The sequence below is a fragment of the Abrus precatorius genome, unplaced genomic scaffold (genome assembly GCF_003935025.1).
Source record: "Abrus precatorius isolate BTA unplaced genomic scaffold, Abrus_2018 Scaffold9, whole genome shotgun sequence".
Classification (NCBI taxonomy): domain Eukaryota; kingdom Viridiplantae; phylum Streptophyta; class Magnoliopsida; order Fabales; family Fabaceae; genus Abrus; species Abrus precatorius.
Window position 1 is genome coordinate 23,803,276 of NW_020874439.1, and position 25,765 is coordinate 23,829,040.

A 25,765-nucleotide genomic window follows, 5' to 3' on the forward strand; every position below is an offset into this window, starting at 1 on the left:
GGGTTACCAATTTTCTTTCCCACTTAGTTTTGTGGCCCAAAATCTGTTTCAAATTTTAGAATCCTGCCCATTGTAGCATACCCTGGACCAAAATTATGAAGCATGAACGGTCATATAATAATTTCTTAATTTTACGATAACAACTTTTCAGGCCCAGTATTGTGAGCCTGATACAACACTTAATCGGTGTTGTTCTACACGTAAGTATATATAGTGACCATTTTTTATTGACCAAAAAAATGACCAATTTTGTTTTTCACAACCAAGATTTTTATATGGCCAACAAAAAATATTCCTTTATATTTATACTAACTGTATGTGTATCATATTTATTACAGTATATAACTTTTTTTATATAATAATATAAAAAGAGTAGAAAAAGCATTTTTCTAATAAATTTCATTAAAAAAGTATATCCAAAAAAGCACTATGTTGCCACCGTCATGTATTTCGTTAGTCAGCCAAACAACGATATCTATACACATTAATGTTCTAAAAGTTACCACACTTGAAAATCAAACAATCTCTTATTGCACTATTTTGTTTTTTTACTAAAGATGTATGATTTTCAAATTTTTTAATATTCTCATAATATTCTCATAATATTCTCAAATTAATTATTTTTAACTTTGTATGTTAATTTTTTCCCTTCCTCTTTAAATTTCATCCACTTATTCTTTAAATTAATGACTTTCAAAAGTTCCTTTAGTTTTTTTTTTTTCAATAAAATCTCGCTTCCAATTCTCCATTATTTACACTCTTGAATTAGTTATTATACAAAAATGATTTTGTATAATAAAATAAATATACACTTTTAGGAGTAACTTAATATATTCTCCTTGAAAAATGACAAATTATTCTTTATCAACTAGAATTATACATGAAGCATCATGGTTGAATACGGATTACCTAAGAGTCAAGAACGAAGATTACAACCAAGTATAGAATCAAAACTAAGAAAAATATATTATCAAAGAATTAATTGAAAACTGAATAATATATGAAAAAAATATTAATCAACTAGAATTATACATGAAGCATCATAGTTGATGGGTTTTCTTCACTTAGTAAAATAAAGTAATAAACAACTGGTATTATATCCAACTCAATATAAAATACAATAAAGTTCCAAAAAGTGTCTAGAGTACGACTTATTCTGACATATGGATAATAGTATTCTGATCTATCGCCTCAAAGTATGCAGAATATACTCCGCATAAAGATCCCTGAAACAAATCATAGACAAAATATAATAGTAAGTGAAATGATTTAGATTGCAGATACTGCAATATTTGTGTGACATATACAAGGGTGAGGAATGGCCAAAAAAAAAGAAAATAGATAAGCATTATTCGCCATAAATTATGTCTCAAAAAGTCAATTTCAATAAGATACAAGAAGATTAAAAAAATAAATTTTAATTAACTGTTTGATAAGCTTAATCCTTATAAAAAATTTTGTTATGATATAATATCTACTTTTCTCTGAACTACTGATTTTAGTCTCTCTACGTGATGTAATCCAACCAAAAGTTGACATTTTGTAATATTTCAATAGACCATGTTAGTTAAAAGAATTTAAAACAATAGTTTGTAAAAAAATAAGGACTATATCTTATAGGAACTAAGTTCAAATTATATAATTTTTATTGGGACCAAACACTTAATTAAGCTAAAAAATAATTTAGTTGTGTATATTCACTTACATTGAGTATTGAATGGCTTCAACAGCAGTGGCTGCAGGTAAAAACTCATTAACTGCTACCTCCTTGTTCTCATTTTTCTTGTCTGATAAATATGTTAAGAAATGCACTCAAAAGTTTGAAGAACGTATAAATTAAGCTTAAAGAAACTTAGGCATCAAGTTATTAGACTGAGATTGTTAAGGATACAGTCTTCAAAGAAGCGTCGGATCTCAGAGAGGCGATGAGGTGGAAGTTCTTTGAAGTCAGTATAGTGTTTATATTCTGGATCATCAGCACAAACTGCAATAATTTTATCATCCTTCTCTCCCTGTGTCAATAGGACAAACTTGTTAGTGTGTAAATGGCTGGAACAAAATGGTAATTGTTTTATCTGCTAAGAAGACAACATTTTACCTGATCAATCATAGGCATCAATCCAATGGCCCTGGCTCGCAGGAAACAACCAGGAAGAACTGGCTCCTACCGCATAAGTAATTCAGTAAGTTTACAAATGGATAACCTTGTTGATACATAGCCAAAACATATTCATCAAGTTAATTATGAATCAGAAAAGTATGGCTCAATTTGAGTTTATTTGGCATTGTCTCTTGAATGAAGATGGAAAATTGAAAGATATTATAATTATGTGGCGATTAACTGAGGAATGAGGATTCAAAATTGATGTATGCTCGCTCAATATAAACCAAATATGTCAAAATTAAGCAGCAGCTTGTAATTTACTGATGATAAAATTTTAGCGTTATTATCCATTAAACAGTAATTAATGCCTCTTGTATAAGTTGGATGAATTTAAAATGGTAAGAATTTACCTGCATGAGAACCAAGACATCAAGTGGATCATTGTCTTCACATAGAGTTCGAGGAATAAAACCATAGTTATGAGGATAAACAACTGATGAATACAAAATCCGATCGACCTGATCATTATTTAGAAGAAGGTAAGAAGACTCTAATGATAGATGTGTAATGGAATGCAGAAGCTAGAATTGAAAAGGGCCAAGATTCAATAATCTACAACATTTGTAGAAAACAATACTCATTCTCCACCTCTTCCCCAAAAAGGAAAGAACAGAAAGAGATAAACTCCTTGTTCAAGTTTTTCCAATTGACCACCAACCCATCTTTTTGCTTTTGGTTGGTTAACAACTGGATAGGAAAATATCATCCGGACGAGATGGATTTCTATGTAAATTCTGTTTCAGAATATAGCAGTAGAGCTTCCATTTCAAATCAAGGAGGCGTTCAGTTCATACCTTAATTAATCCGGTTTTCTTGTCAAGTTCGTATTTGACCTTGCTTCCCTTAGTGATCTCCACAACCTGTAGGTAGCAACAAAGCATTGAACAAGCAGAAACAACATACCATAGTGGGAAATTTCTCATCATGAATGGAATTACAGGTTTTGGATAAATACGGTTAAAATGAAAATATAAGCTAATAACAGAGATTTCAAAATGTTAAAATATAGAAATAGAAAATCTTTAGAAGTGTAAGGGTAAGCAGAATGACAAATAAATCAGTATTTTTTTCAAGAAACAGAACTTACACAATTGAAAATACCGGGCGCTTCAGGTCCTGCACATGAAAATTAGCAACATTAACTAAACCTTTTTCAGGCATCGGCATTTGTCCTGGCCAAAAAGTGATTAAGCAATATGATTTAAGTCATCTAATGTTGAATAGAATGATAATGCACAAAATAATTAGGACAAGCCATATAGTCAAGAAGAGTACCAATTTCAAGATCATGCCAAGGGTGAGCAGCAACTGATCTCCTAGACAAAGATGAAAGAATCCTTTCATTCAAACGGGGAGCTGGACGGTTTTCTCGATTTTCTTCTGCATTCTCGCTCATCTTCAAATACATGACACAGAATAGCAAAACAAAACATTTTCATAAATCAATAAAAGTACAAATGTTTCAAGACTACAGAGATAGTTTTCAACAGACATAGAACCATCAAGCCAAGTATCTACTTAGTCCAAGTTTTACCAGTCATGGTCCATCACAACATGATTATGAACCAGTAGCAAGGCATACTCCAAACATCACAGTGGAATTATAGACCAAATTTTTGCACATTGCACATGTGAATCAACCCCAAAAAGCAAAGACTTTTTGCTTGATCATCTAATCACACTTTTTTATTATTGGATCTCAAAAAGGAGCCATTTTTTTATAGCAAAGAATTACTCATGGTTGCTTCAGTAACTCTGGCATTGTTGGTGCATTGATTAATGGAAAAAACCCAAAACAAAAATTGAAAGAAAGAGACTTTGTAACCATGACTAGAAAACCAGAAAAGATGACAGCTTGATGCATGAAACCAATGCCAAACATGAAATGAAAAGGACAGATTACAAGGCTTGAAACAAAGAAATAACAAACCTTGAAGAACAGCAAAAGCAAATACTCTGAAGAGATGGTGAAGGGTTGAGAAGAGAGATCCGACGAAGAAGGTTAGCTGTGTTGATATGTATATATAGGTCAAGGGAAGAACATGGTGAGTCAATTTACAACACTCCTCGTGTCTGTACAGGAGACAAGTCAGCTTACCACTACACCTGTTCTTTGGAACTTTCAAAAGACAATTTCTAGCCAATAAAAAACAAAACAAAACTTAAAATCAAAGCTATAATTGAAAAAAAAAAAAAGACATAATAGTTTCTTTTTATTAATGTCTTGCCATATTTTTTTAACAATCATTTAATTAAGAAAATAAAGTCAATTATTATTACTATTTTTAATCTTTTTAATTGTTTATTTTAAAAAATATTACATAAGTTAAAAAATATAATTAATATATTTGATTATATTAAAATTATTCTTAATTTTTAATGTTATGTTCATTAATATCATTTTTATTTTACAATTAAAATGTAAAACATTTAAAGTTAAGTGTACAAAATTAAATGATAATAATTAATATTATCTTATACTTTTAAAAAGACATGTAAATAAGAATAAAAAACTATTAAAACAAACATGCAAAATCAAATCAATAAAATCCTTTCAAATGTTTAGTTATAAAGAATAATAAATGTTATTATATAAATATATTTTTTCGAGTGTAGATATGAGACAATCATATTACAGTATTCGTAAATATGTTCATATTTACAAAATTTCGTAGGTAATTACTTTGTATCTATTAGGTAAAAATTCTTATTTTCTTTTACTTCTGTTGATACAAAGCATTGCGCTGTCACCCTTGAAAATATGTCAAAATCAATTATGAAAACTCAATTAATTATGATTATTAACTACATATGATGATTTAAAATTTTTTTATACAAAATATAACTGATTAATTCACATCAGAAAGGAGAAAACTAAGAACTTTCATTACATAAATTGTGAGTTTTCAAAAGAAAAGTGAGGTGTTTGAACTTTGAAGGAAATACTCCACTTAAAATTTCCAAGGGGCAGATAATAACATGGAAGAATATATGAACAAATATAAAAAATAACGATTAGGCTCAAGTGAGATTCATATTTGCAAGTTATATATAACAAATATATGACATGAAAGCCACCAATCCTCAAGAGTTTTGTAACTTGTGATGATCTCATAATATTTTAATATTCACGTTTAGTACACTTTTTATACACCCAATCACGTTCATGATATCTCAAATTGCACGTATGTATTTGTCTCTAGTCTTGGCTGTATAGTAGGTTGTGTTGAGGTCACAAATTGCATGCACGTTGTGACGGAAAATCACTTTTCGTTGCTTCAGGGAGATACGTTGAACATGCAACACACCAAATTAATTATTCACTCCATTCATATGAAACATTCAAATCAAGCACATGTTAACTCAAAGGGTTTACATATTGGTATAGGATTTTATTGTGTTTATACATATATGACTTGATCTATTTAAAAAATAATATATATTTAAAATTTATTGCCTACTGTAAACAAGAATTAGTCTTAATTAGTTATTTGAGTTATAAATAATATTCTCGTTAAGAGGTTAGCACTTGAAACTTAGAGTAATGCGCTTAGCTGATGGTTTGCTGGATTCATTTCTATGAGATGTGAAATGAACTTCTAATTGTTGATTGAATTAGCTAAACATCAACTTACCTATTTACGCATAGGTTAATAAGTAGCCTTTAAGTTTTGAAGCTGCAAACCAAATGAAAATAATTACTCATATCATAAATCAAAACAAGTAGCAGCCTATAACTTCATAATGCATAAACACAATTGACGCTGAAAATGATAAATCATAAAAACTACTTTTAGATTAATAAACACAAGTATAGGTTAATAAGTAGCCTTTAACTTCATAATGCAATCATAAATCATTTCTAACAAAATTACTCATATCTTTGCCCATAAAAACTACAACTTGACGCGGAAAATGATTCCCATACATACATAAATATCAAATAACTGCTGATTCAACTTTTTAAGAGGCAACTAACTATGTACTTGTTTATACAGAAATTAAGATGTTAGGATGTGGATGAGTACTTTATTATAGTTAGTAAAAGTGGTAACAAAGGTGTCTAACTCAAATTAGGTGGGTTCAATTCGAGCTTTGAATCTTATTGAGTTGGTTTAAAAAAAATCACTTCATATTTAAACTTTAAAATGTGTTTAAACTGAGATTAAACTCATACTTCACATTTAAGTAGATCAAATTAATTCAAATTTGATCAAGAAAATTAAAAATTAGTCAAGTTAAGTTTAAAATTTATATTTTAAGTCCAATATGTTAGCAAAATTGTGTGAATTGACATAGTTGGACTAATTCATTTCATCAGTTCTAATAGTTAGATAAAAACTAATAACAGAAAGGTAAAAACCATATATAAAACGTAATCCCAAGATTGGATACATGTAAATACTGTGTCAAATTATCTTGCTCGGCACCTTTTTTTTGTTACATTCTGTATTTTTTTTTCACTAAAATTAAGTCGATTTTTATTTGTCCACTGACCGTGCAAAATAGGCTGAACTTGCTTTAGTAATATATAGAGAAAAAAAAGTACAATTGAGATGTAAAAATATGACTTTTTTTTTTTGTCAAAATTTAAAAGTATATTTGACACGCCAAACTTTAGTAGAGACCCAAAAGCTTTACATAAGACGACACAAAAGACCCTCAAATTGTTGGCCAAAATAAAAAGACCCTCAAATTTAAACTATTGATTATGAGTTCATAAAAAAATAAAAAAACCTATTAATTATGGAAGCTGACCAATGTCCACGAAATGGCATGGGAGTTTCGTGAAGATGCTGCAATCAATCTATAGTAATTAAGGAAGATTGACTCATACCAAGTTTTTGAATTATTCTTAAATATACTTTAAAGTTATATTGAAATAAATATAAATTTATGATCGATCATAATTCACACTCAATCACTTTTGTTTTGATTAATTAATTAACTTGCTACATAAATATGCAAGTCTAAGATAGGTTTTCGTACTGCGCATATGCAGTTTGCTGTCTGGTATGAATCAACTTCCCATTTATTCTTGTTGTTTAAGGTCTATTACTCACGTGACTTTCTCCCATACACAACGTGCCATTCAATAGTTTGCTGCCACGCTATCTACACTTTTCATAGCCACATTAATTGGTCATATAGGCATTTAGACCATTTTAACGATGAATTTCAAATTAAAAGTGTTGAATTAGGAAAAAAATAATAAATTAAAATTTAATTATTGAAATTAACATAATAGTTTTTAAATACAACTGTAAAAGAGATCTTTTTTTTTTTTTAACAATAAGGATTAAAAAAAAATAAAGACGATCTATTATTAAAAAACAAACCGCACCCCGTGCTGCCAAAGAAACGATGACAGCCAAGAGGAGGGGGTTGAAATTATAAATGCATGTTTTTGTCTTATATAATATGTGAAAACTAATCAAGCACACCTTAAAAAATTTTGGATTGAAAGTTTAATAATTTTATAATTTATTACACATGTATCATACTATATTATAATCTCAACCATTAAATTTTTTAATTAATTAATAATTACAAGTATACTTTAATATATCACGAACCCCTCTTCGCTTCTACTTGGATGGAATAATACTGTAAGGAAAAAGAAAATACAAAATTAGATCTAATCGAAACTGAAAATAAGATAAGATTAGATCAAAGGGAAAAACCTAAAAATTCAAATTGATAACTTTATATTCAAATTTAATTTAACAATCTAAATTTCCCAACTCATTAAATAATAATTAAACCCATTTAAGACCCTTTTTCAATTAAAAAAACTAAACCAGTCAATCAATATTATTATGCTTGCGATAGAAATAAAAGTAGAAATAGAAACGGTCCAAGGTGGCAAGCAAAGCAATATCCAAACATAAGATCAAATCAAACAAATCAGCGTTAACATAAAAAAATTGGAAATAAATGAATAAAGAAGGAATCAATGAAAACAAAGGCCGTTGGTAAGAGTGAGAAAGAGAAAAGAGAGAGTTGGTCCACTCGCCACTCACTCCATTCGCTCAAAGCTCAAGTCTGCATTCAGCGTCGTTTCCCCACACCCAATAAACGATTCATACAAAGTTGGAATCTTTTGAGCAATAACGTTAACCCCATTAACGTTTTCGTTTTGGTTGATGGGTGCATCATACATAGGTGAGTTTTAGTTTTGGGTGATGGAGTTGGGAGGGGTTCGGTTGATCGGGGATTACATATTGGGTCCTCGAATCGGGTCGGGTTCGTTTGCGGTGGTGTGGCATTCAAGGCATCGACACTCGGGTTTGGAGGTTGCGGTTAAGGAGATTGATAAGAGACAACTCAGTTCCAAAGTCAGAGACAATCTTCTCAAAGAGATTTCTATTCTCAGCACAATCCATCACCCCAACATCATTCGACTCTTCGAAGCTATTCAGGTAACATAGCTTAGTTAGTTAGTTAGTTAATTAGGTAACCTTAACTTGTGTGTTTGTTTTTTAGTCACTTTTTTGTTGTTGTTATTGTTGTTTCAAAGAAGAACAATTAATGACTGTGTGTGTGTGTGTTTTAAGACCGATGACAGGATTTACCTTGTTTTGGAGTATTGTGGTGGTGGGGACCTTGCTGCTTACATTCATCGCCATGGCAAAGTTTCTGAACCCGTTGCTCGCCATTTCATGAGGCAATTGGGTGAGTGCACTTCAATCATATGCTGTTCTCTATGAAGTGAAGTGAAATGAATCCTCAATTTCACAAACCCACTTGTTAATTTCCACCTTTCAGGGTGGACTAGTTTAGTATTCTATAGGATGTATTGCTATGAATTGAAAAGAAAAGAAAGATACTTGCAGCGATATAGCATGCTACTGACTACATTAGGATTTTCCAATTCGTTTGTATTTTGTCAACGGTTTGGTAGTTCCACTTGTTCAAACTTGGTATTATTTCCATCCTCCGATGTGCTTTGTGCTGCATGCTTGTGCAAATTGGTAGACAATGTATAATTTTTTATCCTTTTTAATCTGGGTGTTCTTGCAGCTGCTGGTTTGCAGGTGCTTCATGAAAAAAACCTCATTCATAGAGATTTAAAACCACAGGTATTTAGTTATAGACTTTTCAGGGTACTTACTCGTATATTTGTCTTGGTATATCTTAATTGATTGTCATTGACTCCCTGTCAATGATTGCATTAGCTTGTCAGGAAACTTTGCTTCTTTGCTTCTTTTCTTCGAGATTTGCACACCAAGGAGGGTAAATGTACAAGTTTTAATATTATCATTTTTCCCTATACTATCAATTTATCATAGCTTCATACGTACAGTAAAATGTATATTTAGGTAAATAACATGCTGAGCCGAACATGTCCACTGAGAAAAAGTAAATACAAGAAGGAGTAATTGGTAGTTACCTTTTGATACTTTGATTTTTGGGGAGTACTGAAAGAATAAATCATTTACATGACTACTATTACCCTCTAGATGAGTGGGATTCCCCTTGGTTCAGAAATGGTGATGAGTATGTACTTTATTGTATAATTGTTTTAGTTGCTGTAGCACATATAGTAATTCTTTCATGTTTGAATTTATTATTATTATTGTTTTAAACATGCAGAACTTACTATTGGCAACTAATGCAGCTATACCAATTATGAAAATAGGGGATTTTGGTTTTGCAAGGTAAGATGGTTCCAGAGGAGGTTATGCTAATCAAACACTTCTCCCCTCCTTTATTGCTGCCATAAGCCAGAGTGACTTGTTTCTTCTTTCGTCTTGTTTACTTGTTTTTGGAGATGTTATTTCTTGCCTTTTTTGGTAATACAATTTTATAGTGCGAGCTATTAATATAACAGTGTCTCTGCTTGTAGATGCTTATTTCATTAGATCTAAACAATTCATTATCTCCCTCTCATTTTATATGAAAAGTATTCAAATGGTCAGCACATGTTTGATAATTTTTATCTCTCATCTGGTTGAAACAAAAATAAGATATTAGAAAAGAGTTGTATTTCTTGCATTAGGTAGTCTCCTGATGTATTGTTGCACTAGGTCTCTTACACCCTGGGGGTTGGCAGATACGCTATGTGGTTCACCTTATTACATGGCTCCAGAGATAATAAACTGTCAACAGTATGGTGCCAAGGTGACAAAAAATAGAACTGAGATCAAATTGTAGTTACTCATAAATGTTCATTTTCATTATTTTTTTGTAGAAGTATTAAGATACTATTTTGGATGCAGGCTGATTTATGGAGTGTTGGGGCAATATTGTATCAGCTGGTGATTGGGAGGCCGCCATTTGATGGAAATAGTCAATTGCAGGTTTTGAAGATGCTAAATTACAATAATGCTTTTTCTTTTATCCATTTTTTAAATGGAAGATGATAGTTATGTATCTTTTTTTTTTTTTTTCGCTTAAATAGTTATGCATCTTTCTTTTTACTGAATATAAATTTTTGTTGCAGCTTTTTCAAAATATTTTGGCATCCACTGAGCTGCACTTTCCGCCAGAGGCTTTAAAAGAGCTACATTCTGATTGCTTGGATCTTTGCAGAAACCTTCTACGTCGAAACCCAGGTATTTATTAGAAACTATATGTCATGTACATTGTGCATGTGTTTATTCTGTTGCAATGCTTTGTGAATGTATAAAAATGATGGGTCTGAGGTTAAAATATTGTCGTACATGTAATTTTAGTGACAATCAGAGCTCATGTAGCGAACTTTTGTAAAGTTAACTGTAATGTGCAGATGAGAGATTAACATTCATGGCTTTCTTCAATCACAATTTCCTACAGGAATCCAGGTCACAATTTTTTCTCTAATTTCTTTTTTCTGTAGTTCTTGTATCACCATTGCATTTTCTTTCCATTTTGTGGCTGTTTTTAGTAATCTCCTATGATTCATAACTTATAGGTCAACTGTGAATTTTGAGCAGTTTCAATTACATCAATCAGAAAAATCAGTGGTTCATCAATTAGGTGGTTCTGCCTCTGAGAAGGTGTCTCAAACCCATTCTGATTGTCATATTGAGTCATTTTTAGATGATCCAGTGGTAGTCAGTTCAGCCATATATGGGACTATGCTGTCACAAAGAAAGGATGGCAAGATCATAGCTGACACAAAGAGTGTTAAAGGTTCAATCCCAACTATTTCAAGGGATAAACTGGGGAAGTCTGTTGATGCTGGTGCTCATTTGTCAAACCAACCCCAAAGTCCAATACTCTCTGAATACTGTTCTGCATTTTTTTCCCATCCCGAGGTCTAATACCCTCTGAATGTTGTCTAATCCTCTTTTTTTTTTTTTTTTCAGTTTCCCGTTTAATGAAGTCCATTGAAAGAGATTATGTCATTGTCGATTCTCATTTTGCATCATTGGAGGCTTTCTCTGACTACTTTGAGGCATCTGTGCAAGATAACACCTCAAGCATGACTTCTATATTTCCTTTAAAGAGGACTAACCTGGAGATTGATGTTGCTTTGCAACCAAAGGATCAGTCATCTTCCTCAACTGGCAGATTGGAAAATTTAGAAGGCAATGAACATGGGGCATCAGTGGCATCCTCTGAATTTGCCTCCTTAAGGAGAGAGCAGGGAAGTTCCTCACTTCACCTTTCAAACAGGTTAGAGTTATTGCATCAGTATGTGCAGACCCTTGCAGAACTTTCACAAAAAAAGGTACGTTTGTGTCATTCAGTAGATCAAAGATCATTGTGTTAAAATTTTTGTTGATTAGTTTATTTAAAAATAAAAATAAAAAATCATCATTGACATTGGTTGTGTCTAACTGTGCAGTTTAATGTAACACCTTTGATGTTTTTTCTTCTGTTCCTTTCTTTGTCCTCATATGAATTTCATACTCTATTATTTTGCACGTCAGAACAATAAGCCAGCTGTGTTTGCTTAAATTATTTTAACTATTACTAGTAATTTCCCAACTGGATTCCTTTGTTTGCTGTGGCTTGCGTAAGTATTGTGAGTGTATACTTCATAGTCTAGTCTAATACTACGGGCTGAATGCTTAATCAGTATATCTATTCTATTATCACGTTAATTTCAGATGGTTGAGTGAAAAAATGTGGCATATCCACCTATGCTGGATATATCTTTCTATCAATGTCTCCTCTCACTTTGTTAATTTTAATGGTTATTTCGTGCAGTGTAATTCAGGACTGTATCTTGAGTCACTTGCAATTGAGTTGGTGGTTTTGGCTATGTGGAAGAAAGCTCTTGAAATTTGTAGCTCTTGGGTAGTTTCCATTACCGAGGGTCAGTTGCCTACAAGCAGTTCAGCTAATGAATCCGCATTTGACCGCAGAGATGTGGGGTTATCACTGACAGATTTTAGAGATCATCCTTCTGTTTTCTTGTGGGCCAAACACGAGTTTATTGTTGCTGTTGATCGTGCTGAAAGACTGTCATATCATATTAAAAGTATGGATGGTAAGACTTCTTTTGTTTCTAAACTCAATCTTTCTTAGTATCTTAAAAATTTGTCTGAACTGTGTACTCCAAAACCTTATTGCAGGGGCAGCTGAGATGCCAGATGCAATGGAAATTATATTCCAAAGAGCACTCTTATTCGGGACCAGTGGCGCTGTATGTAGACTAAAATTGTTCACTATTCATTTTTATCTGAACCTACTACTCTTCCACAAGGGCATGTAGACAGGTCATTGATATAAATTAATCAGCACTTGCCTAAGTAGTTTTTTTTTTTTTTTTTGAAGGTGGATGAATTGATGGAGAACAAAGATAGGGCCGTTGCATCTTACTCAAAAGCAATGCTTTTACTTTCTTTTATTGTGGGAGAAGCAGAGAACCTTCCACTGAACCCACCATTTTCCCTTCCTGCTGCTGATAAGGAGCGAATCTTGCAATATATTCGCTACTTGCAGTCTCATAAAAAATCTTCATCAGAGGCCTCTACAAAAGGAGCCCATACTCTCTTATCAAAGTAAATAACCGGCTGTATATAGTAGTCTTTGCAACACCGTTTATTGGAATTGGTGAAGCAATTTTTTGCTGACATGAATGTTGACTTCATATGAATGTGGACGAGAGACAGCCTGACTGATACCGTATTGTACATAGATTTATATAACTATCATGGCTTTGTAGATGGACTGGACTTTACTGCATATGTTATGTATATAATATCGTTAATTCTTTGACTTGGAATTTTTGAAAAGTGTATAGGATCAATGAATTGTAAAAACAATTATCAAAGTATTTCAAAAATGGGATGCAAATGGATTATTTTAATGAAAATTGTCATAATTTCAGTACTGGGACACACCAAAGCGTAAACCGTGTCCAGTCAGAGCCTATTTGTTTGCATTTGTTTCTCACCGCAACCGTACTGAATTTGGCTTCCTAATGCACAAAAAGTAAAAGGAAGAAATTGTTCCGTAGGTAAAACGCCTGTGGTAGTGGAAACATAAACGGGCTTAGTTACTACAAGCAATTTAAACCTGTTACTATTTCAATATTTATCACTGATTTTCTTTGCAAAATAGAGTTTGGTGAAAAAGAATTAATACGAACTGAAGTGATAAATATAGAAAGTCAATATATATCATACAAAAGAAAATTTAGGATTGAGAATCATAACTTCACTCTATCAAGGCAGCAGTCAAACTTCGAAGCCTAAAAAGGAAAAACGAAAAATCACTTTCGTGACATTCAATGTAATGCAACCTGTCATGAACACAGGCATATAAAATTTTGTTCAATCTGAGCAGAGCTTTTATAAGAGTAAAAATAGTTCCTAGATAGATGCAAAACGATAACTAGTAAAACTTGGAAAGTGGCTGAATGAAGGATCATAAATTACTTAATGTTCATGGCTCAAACAATACTTAATGTATCTTATCTAAGTCTATTTAGCGGAGTTTTTAACAGCATTAACATCAGTCCAAGATAGTAAAAGAGTACACAGTAATTTAATATGGTACACACATCTACACGACAAGTTTCGTGAGCTGCAGAATTAGAAATAAACAATATAAGTACACCGTTGTGGGAGATTAAGAATGACGTGCAAAACCTTTATGTGGTTGCATGCATGTATCGAGCCTTAAATTGAAGCCTCCCCTTCCAAGCGTATTCTCTTACAACCTTTCTCTTCACCTTGATTGCCGGTCGTTCCAACCCTGTTTTCATTGGCCTCCACGGAACACCTTTTGTAGGGCTTAAAGCCTGTTCGACGAGTCTTAAGCTTTCCTTGTCCCAGCCCTATGGTTAGCAGTCCCTCCTCGTTATTTTCTACAAATGGCGAGTTTTTTTGCACTTCTTCATAATTGGAACTGCATTTCTTGCTGTCAAGGTCTTCATCTATGTTTTGCTTGTTATCCTTGATGTTTTCCACTTGATGATCTGCATTCTTCAAATCATGGGGAGGTGAAAAGCTTTGAGGCAACACTTCTCTGGAGAATAGAGCTTGAAAGGCCAGTCGCCCCTGAAAATAAGTGGCATGAGAAAAGAAGCTACACATGCAAGCATTGTAATAAAATTTCATTACAAGTAACTGGGATACCTCTTCAGAGACCTCCTTCCAAGAATCAGTCAGGTTGCTAACGCTTCTACTACGACGATTACAAGACTCAATGGCTAAATGATTAGCATCAGGTGTTTCAGGCTCTTCTTTTCTTTTTTCATCCTTCTCTAATGCATCAGTTTCCACATCGCTGCTAGAGGTTGTGTTGGAACCACATGAGGAACGGTCAACCTGTTGTCTGCCCTTCATTTTGTTGGAATCAAGGTGCTCGGAAATTGTTTTGTTCATCTCATGATCAGTAGCTTTTGATGTATTTAACTTGGCATCTCCACTCTCAGAATCTGATGAAATGACAGCTGGTGACTTTGAAGCTGAATGTTGAGCTTGCTGGGCTTCCGAGTATTCTGGAAACATCATCTGATCTTGCTGAGGAGGATTTTGTAGAGTAGTCTTTCCTTGGTCTGTCTTTGATGCCGGTGCTTCACTACCAGTATTATTCATTGATGGAACTGCAGTCACTGATGCAGGAGGACAGGCAAAAGCAGTATGAAGAGCACACAAAGGAAGCAATCCATGAGCTGCCCACCATGCAGTTGCAGCAGCAACAGTAGCAGCTGCAATAGCTGCAACGCTTGGAGGAGAGCCAATTTGTCTAGGTGGAAAACCTCCTTGGGAGCACCTAGGAGAATCTGCTGGAGTTTCTGGATTTGCATAGGGCCAAAATGTAGCAGCAAAACTAGCTGCAGCATGGGCTGCAGGGTTTTGCAGCAAGGTTGAGACAATAAGGCTTGAAAATGTGGAGGACATGTGAAGAAATGATTGGTAATCATCCTGATTATGTTGTGGGAAGGGAGGATAAGGAAGAAATGATTGATGAACAGAAGATCGTGCTGTGTTGTTTTGACTTTCACTAGTGTTCGATGCAGCTGAATTGGTAAAAAGATTAGGTTGCCCATTAACCCCTCCTATTGGCTGAAACATGGAGTCTCTAAACAACATGTCTTGTGGATTTTGAGTACGCGTTCCTAGATTCCCGTCAATAACGTGCACAGTAACATGCCTTGGGTAATTCTGATTGCCTTGCATCCCATCTATTGTTAATGCACAATCAAGACCATCTGTGTTCTCATTTTGAACCAATTTCACCTGTAAAGCATCAGAATTGTCTAACGTGGAGTCTTCACTAGTGCCATTAGTCTGTTTTCCATTATCGGTCTCCAACTTCCGATTCTCAAGTTCAATAGTGACGAACGATTCATTTCTTTCATTTCGTGCTATTGCCTCTTTCGCTGAAGGTGTAATATCCTTTAAGGCGCGTGAATTCCCTAGCGGCACTGACATTGTTATAGAACTCTTGTTTGCGGAAGATACAGAGGAACAAGGCACCTCCCGGAGAACAGTAAATACTTTTGAACGCTTTTCATCCTTATTTTCTTTTACAGTTGTTGGCACTTCATCTAAATTATGTTTCTAATAATAAAATAAGGAACAAGCTGAATCATTTCACTGAAAGAGAAAACTGAAAAACTAAATTGTGCGAAAAGTGAAATATAAAATATAAAGGAAATATTAACCTCCGGAAGTGGTTCTTTCTCCAAGTCCAGTGCTTGGTTAACGTGTGAAGATTCAACTGAACTGAGTTTTGCATCCTTTGCTCCACTCTGTAATGTTGCGGTACCAACCCTGGTCTTCCGAGGATAAGGATTGCTCGGTTTTCTCTTTGGCCGTGGAGGGGGAATGTCTATATCAAGGGCCTTTCCAATTGGAACACCCTTTACAAGGGCCTCTTTCTCCAACTGGAAGTAAAAGTTGTGATAGCATTCTCAGCAAGTGAAGTTTCAGAAAAATCAATAAAAGAACTTACTGGAGTACTAGGGAGTTTATTCTTATGCAGAATTTCCAAAATACTTTTTGGAAAATAGATATAGCTGTAACACAGACATTTCAGTGTATTCAAGCACAAAATCTTAGAAAAGAAAACATCTAGGAAATTCTTCGATCAAGTTGAAGGGGGAAAAAATCACCTGTGGTTGTAATCAAGATGCATATGGATTTGGTGGGCTGGAAACTGATTGTAGTAGGAAGCTATTGACATGACAAAAACACCACACAAACTACATTGATGGTAGCAGTTCTATGAAACAAGAGAGGTCAATTAAAAGTCCCCAAAAATTTGAAGAAGCCACCACTTTTAACTTGCACACAAACACATCCAAGAGATTTTTGATAAGTTTGACTTAAACACTAGCTTATGATCTTAGAAAACTAGCACAAAATATTTACTAAATCACTAATCCTTTTTCGAGGAAATTAATCTCACATGTTTCAATATGAAGTTATTTTTTATTACTGGTGTTTGAAGCGGCAGAAAACCAAACATACATTGTCTGAACAAGCTCATTCATTTCGTTGGACATTCCTACCTAGGTAACCAAAGTCTTTGTTTGTTACTTTACTTTACGTCATTTCTAAAAGTCATTATATTTTTTGAAAATGTTTACCAGCACAAGTTTTTAAGACTTAATACATCTCTATTATTCCATCTGGTCGTTCTTATTGCATCTATGATAAAGCAAATGACCATAATATTGTTCCAACTTCCACCAGCCCCAAAAGTCACCTCATCATTACATTTCTCTCCTTAAAAATTGTGTCATCTTCATTCAGTCACTTCTTTCATATCTAATATAAAAAGTATACTACTTCCCTTCAGTGAAGTTTTGATTCTTTTCCATGGAAAGATTGAAACGGCAGCAAGTATCTCCAAGAATTAAATATATATCAAAATCAGTTGAATTAATACCTGTTTTCAGTTCTTTCCTAAACTTCAATGCATTACCTAGAATCAATTCATAGGAGTTTATTGTTTCCCCTTCCATTTTCTCCCAGTAAACAAGTGACATTGACTTGTCGAAATCCTCCTAATGCCATGTGGAATTTGAATAGCACATAAAGATACCTACTAATTGGAACAAAAAGTGGAAAATCACCAAAAAATAAAGGAAAAAGAAAAGGTCAACTGACTCTGTCAAAAACCAAAAGAAATAAAAGAGTAACCAAAGCAACATTTCTCTATTATATTGTCAATGACAAAATCCTAAGGTGATATATTTTATACCCAAAAAGGACAAACGGAAAAATCTATACATCAGATCCTAGGGAAGATAGATCATAAGTTGTCTGTGAAACCTAAGAGCCTTGCTAGCAAGTGAAGCGATTAAGTTAAGAAAAGGTACTAGAATGAGAAACACAACCCTCCATATAACATGCACGGAGGTACTTAAACTAATAAACCAAATTAGTGAAGAGAATGTTCATTTTTTTTAAGGGTACACTACTATTCTTAGAATCAAATTATTCAATCAAGCATAACAGCTCAGTCAGCTCTCTGGTCCAAGCTTTGGTCCCAACCAAGACTTGGCTCTACTATGAACATTTATCTATATATATATATAATGTAAAAAAAAAAAAGATAGCATACTTTCACAAGAAGCATGCCATCCACCCCGCACTGACTTTCTAGGAACATGATCAGACACACTGTTCAGTGAGACTAAGGTAAGTGAATTAAGCATACAGATAAAATAGAAAATGCAACATAGAATAGAATCACCTGTCCTATTGTGTCCCGTTCTCACTTCAACAAATTGGGCCCCACCATTGTCAAATGCAAGACTTTCCATGGCTGCCATCCTCCCACAGATGCCCCATTGGAATGCCATTCAATCATCTAACATCATCTTTAACTGCCTAAGCCGATTTTTTTTGAAGTGGTTTGAGGAAATTAAGGCTTTGATTCCACTGCCTCTACAATGCGCACTGGTCTTTCCTTCATCTCTCTCAATTGTCATCCCTTAGTCCTTGGATCTTAAATTCTACTGCCACTAATCAAAATTTTGGTCATAAATCTCCATCCTCCAAAATTTGTCTCTAGCTATTTAACTACAATCACCTTGGCTAATGGAACCAAAAACACATCCTCCGCCTTGTTGACTGCATGTTTTATGATCAAATTTCCCCATTTATTTTGCTTTCCATTAACCATTATATTAATTCTCTTGACTAGACAATCTCTTTCACTATTTTTTTTCTGTTTTTCATGACTAAAGTTCTAGATGGATGATTGGCTCCATATGTAAGTCCAATTGCCTTTACAAGCTCTCCAACCTTTCTCATGCTTGTCTCATGAAGAATTCCCCTCCTCTAATTCATGCTCAATTGGATCGTCCTAGCCTTGCCAAACAAAAGAAATTAGTATGAAAGCCTATCCTAGTCTTAAGGTTGGGCCACCCACAAATGTCTTATCTTGCTAAATTTACTTTTCAAATGTTCAATCCTAAGTGTGAAGAATGTGTTCAGATCCACATCAGTTAGGGATATGGTCAAAATACTTTTAATAAATGACTTCGGCAATGCTAACTCCTTCAGCTTGCTTTTATAGTTAAGTTAGGTCTAGTTAGTTGATCATGTTTAATACATAGAATAAAACCGTATGTTCTATTGGCTCTTGTTCTAACACATCTATCAATGCACCCTACTTATTTACGCTGATTGTTTCTCACATACCATATAACAAGAAAGTAATACATGTTAGTAGCCTTTGCCTATAGCACTCGAACTGATCATTCTAGTCTATATGGTGATCCACAGGTTAGCAACATTGAATATGAAAGGAATGTTCTGTCAAATTATGTTAAGCCTTTGATTAATTCCTTCACTTAATTTTTAAAAAGTTTCTCTGTTTGGAAGAAAATTGTAGATTCCAGATTAGGGATAAATTACACATAATCATTTATTTGTTTTTAATTCCAAAAATTAAGAAACTTTGATTGAGCCCTGTAGGCTGTTTAGTAATAAGATCTATTAACAGTCCATCCAAATACACATGCTCTTTGGATTCACTTGGTCTTCCTTTTCTTAAATAATAAATTGAAAAAAGTGTTCCATTGATCCTTAAATGCTTTTACACTTTCCTCCGGAGGTAAAATCCTCTCCCAAATGTCACTTTTGTTTGAAAACGTATGTTCTATTCCGGAAAGTCCCATATTAGTCAGAGTCCATTCTCCTGGGTGGCCTTTCTTTTGGGCTGGATAATGTTCAAGTTGAACATGATGTCAAGGCTTTTGTTGATTCTTGGATCTCACAGGTAAGCCCATTCAAATTTAAGTATGCTTTGGGTTTTAATTTTCTAGGCCCTGTTTGAATTCCAAGTGGTATGGGTGGACAATTTGTTTACTACTACTCATAGCCTTGACATGAAATTCTACCCTATGCATGATAAATGGATACTAGCAAGCTTAAATAAAAAAAAGGGGGGGCTGGTTTGACCAAGATAATCAAATTGATTACTTGACCAAACCAGCCCCCCATCATCGAAGTGGGCAAATTCTTTTCCAAATGAGAGACAGATAAAACATTTAGACATGTACTATTCATCTTTAAACTAACAATAGCTTCTCTATTGAACTTCTAGTACTTAAAATATATAGCATTTAAGCTCTTCAATAAATTAGCATCCTAGTACTAATATGCAGGAATTTGGTCCTTTCTGTGTGGCAATGCATGACAGCATCCTAGTACTAGAATTCCAGCTACACTTTTGGGTTTGAACTTTGAAGTATTAACTTTCCTAACTATATATACCAATATCAAAACTTATGACCTAACAAATCTGAAATCCTTCAAATTAGTAAGTCTTTTTCAAAGAATCATTATTTATTTGGAAGGCAATAATTGTTCTGATCTATCAGGCTGTTACGCCCACAATCCATCTTAAAAATTCAACTCCAGCATCAAACATCACATGGTAGTCACTTCCAGTAGCAAACAATTTATTGTATCTTGAAACTTCAAAGTTACCAAAATGAGTACCGCACTCGTGGTGAATCAAACAATCGGCGCAACCTCCCCTAATAATGACTTATCTAAAAGCTCTTTATCTTCTAACACAGAAATCTACAATATAAATGTGTAAGCAAGTCTCATCATACTTTACTAAATGGGAATTTTTTTTAATTAAAAACAGAGGGCTTAAAATTACAAACCAAATCTGAGGAAATTTTCTCTAATATTCCAGAACTGGATTTGGTTAAGGGTAGTATACATGTCAATGAATAGAAAAACAGCCACAATCTTTTTTTATCACTGGCTATATAACCTTCCTCCAATTATGCTTCACCTTCAATTCCATTCAACTCTATTCAACCTCTGATTGATGGTATTGCAAGTGGCATAAATTTTCAGGAAGCCCTAAAGATACCCAATGTAAGTCAAATGACTATAGTTTACCTTCATATGGCCTCTTTGGTTTCATGTTATTTTGGTGCAAACGTGCATATCCTAGTGCCACACAGAGTAACTTTTCCTCAGAGACATGAGTTTACCAGATATTCAATGTGTGTCCTAATAATGTTGGGTAAAACAAACTCCTCCATAGTAATCAAGCAAACAGAGAAACACAAGAACACAAAAAGCTTAATCCAAGGCAAAACTGAAAACTTCTCTCCCCCTTGTGATTGGATCTATCTGAAAGTTTCAGTGTAAGTGCTAGTAAGCTATAGTGCTTCACCACAACACATGCAAATGCACTTTCTTTTTTGGCATTGTTAAGAACCAATTATTCCAAAAACTTAAATTGTTAGGTGAAGGCACATAAATGACCTTCTATATTAGATCACACCTTGAGCTAAAATTGAAGTTTTGTAGTTTCTCTAAAGTAGAATGAAGTATCAAACTCCAAACATGGTCATGGAAGCTCTAATATGTAATACCATAATAAGAACCTACTATCTCAAAAGCTTAAGTTTAGAGGTGAATCACAGTTATGATCTTCTATATTACATCTCCAGCAAACATGTACACACTCCATTAAAAGTTCAAAACTTAATTTGATGTTCCAATTTGTACCTTGTATAGTGATAATGCATATGAATACGTATTCTTCATGACATCTCACGGTATTTTTCACCAAACTTCATGTGCTCATACCCATTCACAAAATGGGTAGCTGAACGCAGACATAAACACCTTACTGAAACAGCTTGGTTTCTTTTACTCCATGCCAATGGACCTTTTCACTTTTGAGGTGATGTCCTTAATGGCCTAGACTGCTCAAAAATCAAATAGCAGGGCATTTTTCAATAGTGGCCATCACGGCCACAAAAGCAACCTTTTGCATGCTATTGCAGCACTACCACTATCAAGGTAGTCAAACTCAAAATGGAGATCCTAATTAGGATCAGCAAGGGGTATATACATTCTTTTAACATAAAAGGGATAATATTTTTTATTTAAATAATGATAACTTTACAAATCAATATCATTATCTCTATACATTCTTCTCTCCATTTTCTAGTGTTTAGTTTATTGGAATTTGGAATTACATTCCCTTTAATAGTTACTTTATTTTTTGCAGTCAACAACAACAACAACAATCAAGCTTTATTCCACAAGGTGAGGTCGGCTACATGGATTATATGATGTCATTATTGAGCTCAGTCAAAAATTAAATTTTCAGAAATTTAGTTCATCAAAAAGTTTCTTTCCATAACTTCATTTAATGTTCTTTTGAATCTCTCTTGATCTTTTTTTATTGGACTAAAAGTCATACAATTTACTTTTTTCATCGGTGTTGCACATGACCAAATTATTATAAACGATTTTCAGTCTTCTTTTTTACTATAATTGCTACTCTAATTTTCGCGTATATTATGATTTCATTTCATATCATGTCATTTCTTGTGCGACTACTCATCTACCTTCATATTCTTATTTTTGTCACTCTCACTTTTTTCACATGTTGTTCCTTTACCATATAAGACAATCAGTCATATTACAGTATGATTAGGTAACAAATAACTCCTGATTTATTTTTTTTTCATTTTAACCAACTAACTTGTATTCTATGAGTAAAATCTTCATTAACTTTCCCTTCATTTTGTATAATCAATCCTAAGTACCTAAACCTGAAAACTTGTTATATAATATCATCAATTTTAATTTCCAACGCATAATCTAGATCTTATTTTTTTTGCTAAACTTACAATACATACAATGATTGTATATCATCATTTACTAAACTTTGTTTTTTGCAGTCCCTTATATACAATAAAGTATCATCATTAAACAACCTCACAAGCCCTTTGACTCATCTTCGTAATTTTCTCAACAATTTTGGGTTCTAATAATGAAGAACTATATTTTCCATGACATTTGAATATCACCAATGAAGTTGTTTATTGAATTAGGACTTATGTTATGTTTTAAATTTGAAATCCATCAGTTCAGATACAGAACTATTTTGTGCAGTTAGATGGGAATTTACTCATTAAAGTGAATCAGAACTGACAAATGTATCAACACCAAGCCAAAAACAAGCACTAGTTAAAATAAAGGAACAAAATTTTAAACAGATAAACCAAGGTGAGAAGGTACCCATTGACCTTTGTAAAGAACTTCTGTGCATGGCTCCTGATTTGCACGGCAGTCTTTGTTCCTATATGCTCTGTACAGCGGAAGTAAAACACCAAAAAGAGGGCCAGACCATGGAAGAAAGAAAAAGATAGTTCCAGTTAAGAGTTAATCAAATATAGAGATCAGTTCATGTCATTTAATTACAGGATACTACACCAATCTTGAGAAAGAAAGAACAAGCGAAAATATTCAATCAGATGCAAGAAACAAACTATTACCTTCTATGCGCTGCCATGCTCGGCCATGTAGCTTCAAAGCTTCTAGAAACCTATTATGCTCCTCCTCTGTCCATCGTTCTCTTTGCTTCGTGATTGTGTATGGTTTTCTCGTCTGCAATTGCAAGTTAACCACTCAAAAACAATACCAAACTTAATTAACACCCTTTCATGAGAAACCTGCCCAAATATCACAATAACCTAACCTTAACAATCACTTCTTCACCAGAGGAGTATGCGTCCATTAAAAGACGAGAGCAGCTAGCGCTGCTTCAGATCTTCCCTGACAAGGAGTGGATACAGGGAATACCTCCTTTCATTTTTGGTGACAGGAAACACAGTAAATAGTAAAGCCGTTGTTGTGGTGAAAAAAGTGAGCAGAATCTGAAGAAGGTATGGCGATGCTACTGCAAAAGAAACAAAGCAAGAACAATAGGAAGAGATCCGTCTCTGTTTTGTATCAGCTGGAATAAGCATTCCAATTCACATGTCACACGTAAAACAGTACATAGAAGATGGAGAAGAGAAAAAAAATAAAAATTAACAAATTTCAAGATTCAACCGCAACAGATAGACGCTTCTCCGAATGAATAAAAGAAAATTTCCTTAATCAGAATCCTCACCAAAACGAACTCGACAGCGCCAAAACCTTTCAAACGCGCAAAAGAGAGGGAAACTACAATTAGTATAAAAACAATAAATATCACATCACAACAACAACAACAACAACAACAACAACAACAACCATTTCTATCTTCACTTTCACAAATACTTTACTATCACTGCAATTTTTCTATCCTCCTGTTTGGTTGCCGAGAAAAAAAATAATCACTAAACTCAAAATCAGCGAAATTCAACTCAACAGAGTCGCGCTGTGAGTACTGACAGCACCTGTTACATCCAAATCGAGATGAGGTAAATCCGTCCGCAGTTTCGCCGTGGTTCAATTTTCTCGGAAACCAAACAGCAACAAAAAAAACAAAATAAAATAAGGAAAACGAATACCTCGAAACAAAACCATGACGACGAAGAAGAACAGCCTTTCACGAGTACGATCATCACCGGACACTAGCCGGAGGACTCATTTTCCGACAATGGCGAATCGAATAGAGTTCAGATCGGAAACCGAAAAAACAAAAAAAAAAATCCAAAAATCGCGAAGCAGAATCAGAACTGAGAAGAGAGGTTTTGCTGAAGCGAACGAAAACAGAACCAGAAATTGCTACACACACACTCACCCAAAGTGTTTAAGCGCGAGGAGCAATCTCAGCCACTATAATTTCGTGTGGATTTATTTTTTTTCTTTCAAAAATTAAGGACTCGTTATTTTTTTTTTTTGAGACGGAGAAGCCTTGGCTTATGAGAACATGACAAGTGGCGAAGATTTACTGGCTCTTGGTGCTGATGCTTACCTTTGCACTTTTCCTATTTTTTTTTTTCACTTTTATTTTATTTATTTTATTGAAACGAGTTTTTTAATCTTTTTCTTCTCTTCAATCTCATCCACAAACTCCATGGCTGAGGTTTCAGGTCCGTAAAAGCGTCGCCAGCTTTGTGACGGTGGGGCCCCCTGATAACGTGGCGAGGTCTACCGCTTCCTCTCGGTCATCCGGTTGTCCAACGTGTGGGCCTTTCCGCCCTAGTGGTGGAATTTTCGGCCAGCGTGGCCACTCGCTTTTCTCTCACCGGCACGTGGCGTTTCTTCTCGGGATTTACTGGTCGATATTCAATGAGTGCGTGGGGTTGACACGTGCACGTTTTTAGTGAGTGACAATGCGAGATACATGCACACTGTGATCAGCTGCGAACCTGTGCAGTTTTTTTTCATTCGAATAATTATTGTATCCTTTTTATTATGAAAAATATAATAAAAGTGTAGTTTTATTTTATTTGGAAAATGATACCAAATTAATATTTTTTTAACAAATTTATTTATTGTGCTTATATATTCTAGGAAGAACTTTTTTCCTCGTGGTTTTTTCATATCCAATCAAATGATGTTATATTCTTGGAAGAATAATCCCTCAAGATCATCGATGCATCATCCCGGCGAGTAAAAATTAAAATAAATCAAGTTGTGTGAAGAAAAATAACTGTACGCTTTTATTTTATTTTGGCTGTAAAAAATAGAGAAAAGAAAGAAAATATAAACGTTATAAGATTTACATACAAGTTTATATTGAGAAAAAATGAAAAATAAATGCCAAACAATTGATTTTTTTTATTCAAGTATATGTTGTTATATGAAAAGGACATAAAAAATAAATACAATTTCATTTTTCATTTTCAAATCTTATCAATAAAATAATTTCTTACTTTTTTTTCTCTTTTTTACTTTATATGTTTGAATGAAACCTAATAATGTAGAAAAACAATTTTAGCACATAAAAAATTCCCAAACAACAAATGAGAAACATCTAACCCCAAAATTTGAC

General features: G+C 33.8%; 3 protein-coding genes across 19 annotated transcripts; 1 reads left to right on the plus strand and 2 right to left on the minus strand.

Moving 5' to 3' along the window:
• Positions 1 to 1,092: 1,092 nt before the first annotated feature.
• LOC113849458 (soluble inorganic pyrophosphatase 1) lies at positions 1,093 to 4,252 on the minus strand. Its single transcript, XM_027479377.1, has 9 exons — positions 4,095 to 4,252; positions 3,440 to 3,560; positions 3,252 to 3,280; positions 2,959 to 3,024; positions 2,515 to 2,622; positions 2,099 to 2,164; positions 1,892 to 2,012; positions 1,706 to 1,787; positions 1,093 to 1,226 (listed from the first exon to the last, which is right to left on the minus strand). The coding sequence occupies exons 2-9, from the start codon at positions 3,558 to 3,560 to the stop codon at positions 1,184 to 1,186; spliced, it is 636 nt and encodes a 211-aa protein (XP_027335178.1). The 5' UTR covers positions 4,095 to 4,252; the 3' UTR covers positions 1,093 to 1,183.
• Positions 4,253 to 8,134: 3,882 nt separating this feature from the next.
• LOC113851428 (serine/threonine-protein kinase ATG1a) lies at positions 8,135 to 13,886 on the plus strand. Of its 4 annotated transcripts, XM_027481910.1 has the most exons (14): positions 8,135 to 8,586; positions 8,722 to 8,839; positions 9,188 to 9,246; positions 9,343 to 9,406; positions 9,786 to 9,825; positions 10,195 to 10,288; positions 10,387 to 10,467; positions 10,611 to 10,722; positions 10,896 to 10,950; positions 11,061 to 11,281; positions 11,458 to 11,822; positions 12,305 to 12,587; positions 12,673 to 12,743; positions 12,875 to 13,886. In XM_027481910.1, the coding sequence occupies exons 1-14, from the start codon at positions 8,350 to 8,352 to the stop codon at positions 13,103 to 13,105; spliced, it is 2,031 nt and encodes a 676-aa protein (XP_027337711.1). In that variant the 5' UTR covers positions 8,135 to 8,349; the 3' UTR covers positions 13,106 to 13,886. The 4 variants fall into 4 exon arrangements, with proteins under 4 accessions (XP_027337711.1, XP_027337709.1, XP_027337712.1 ...); XM_027481908.1 differs by lacking the exon at positions 9,343 to 9,406 and having other exon boundaries at positions 8,136 to 8,586; positions 9,761 to 9,825; positions 11,061 to 11,359; XM_027481911.1 differs by lacking the exon at positions 9,343 to 9,406 and having other exon boundaries at positions 8,150 to 8,586; positions 9,761 to 9,825.
• Positions 13,619 to 24,617, minus strand: LOC113851426 (protein LHY-like). 14 transcript variants are annotated; one of them, XM_027481896.1, is made up of 9 exons: positions 24,336 to 24,604; positions 23,954 to 23,979; positions 23,537 to 23,737; positions 23,334 to 23,445; positions 23,085 to 23,146; positions 16,218 to 16,439; positions 14,683 to 16,113; positions 14,194 to 14,604; positions 13,619 to 13,793 (listed from the first exon to the last, which is right to left on the minus strand). In XM_027481896.1, the coding sequence occupies exons 3-8, from the start codon at positions 23,573 to 23,575 to the stop codon at positions 14,224 to 14,226; spliced, it is 2,247 nt and encodes a 748-aa protein (XP_027337697.1). In that variant the 5' UTR covers positions 23,576 to 23,737; positions 23,954 to 23,979; positions 24,336 to 24,604; the 3' UTR covers positions 13,619 to 13,793; positions 14,194 to 14,223. The 14 variants fall into 14 exon arrangements, with proteins under 14 accessions (XP_027337697.1, XP_027337704.1, XP_027337699.1 ...); XM_027481903.1 differs by adding an exon at positions 24,076 to 24,221 and having other exon boundaries at positions 23,537 to 23,979; positions 24,336 to 24,568; XM_027481898.1 differs by lacking the exon at positions 13,619 to 13,793 and adding an exon at positions 24,076 to 24,221 and having other exon boundaries at positions 13,873 to 14,604; positions 24,336 to 24,568.
• Between the last annotated feature and the right edge of the window lie 1,148 nt (positions 24,618 to 25,765).

Bases quoted from the DNA above. Each gene is read 5' to 3' on its own strand.
- LOC113851428 (XM_027481908.1), top strand. From the start codon at position 8,350: ATGGAGTTGGGAGGGGTTCGGTTGATCGGGGATTACATATTGGGTCCT. The intron at 8,840-9,187 runs GTGAGTGCACTT...GTGTTCTTGCAG, and splicing joins CCATTTCATGAGGCAATTGG to CTGCTGGTTTGCAGGTGCTT. The intron at 12,744-12,874 runs GTATGTAGACTA...TTTTTTTTGAAG, and splicing joins TATTCGGGACCAGTGGCGCT to GTGGATGAATTGATGGAGAA.
- LOC113849458 (XM_027479377.1), bottom strand. From the start codon at position 3,560: ATGAGCGAGAATGCAGAAGAAAATCGAGAAAACCGTCCAGCTCCCCGT. The intron at 2,165-2,514 runs GTAAATTCTTAC...CTTATGCGGTAG, and splicing joins ATGTCTTGGTTCTCATGCAG to GAGCCAGTTCTTCCTGGTTG. The intron at 1,788-1,891 runs GTATCCTTAACA...CATATTTATCAG, and splicing joins CCGACGCTTCTTTGAAGACT to ACAAGAAAAATGAGAACAAG.
- LOC113851426 (XM_027481896.1), bottom strand. From the start codon at position 23,575: ATGGACGCATACTCCTCTGGTGAAGAAGTGATTGTTAAG. The intron at 23,147-23,333 runs GTAATAGTTTGT...TCCGCTGTACAG, and splicing joins AGCATGGCAGCGCATAGAAG to AGCATATAGGAACAAAGACT. The intron at 14,605-14,682 runs GTATCCCAGTTA...ACTTATTTTCAG, and splicing joins GGAAGGAGGTCTCTGAAGAG to GGGCGACTGGCCTTTCAAGC.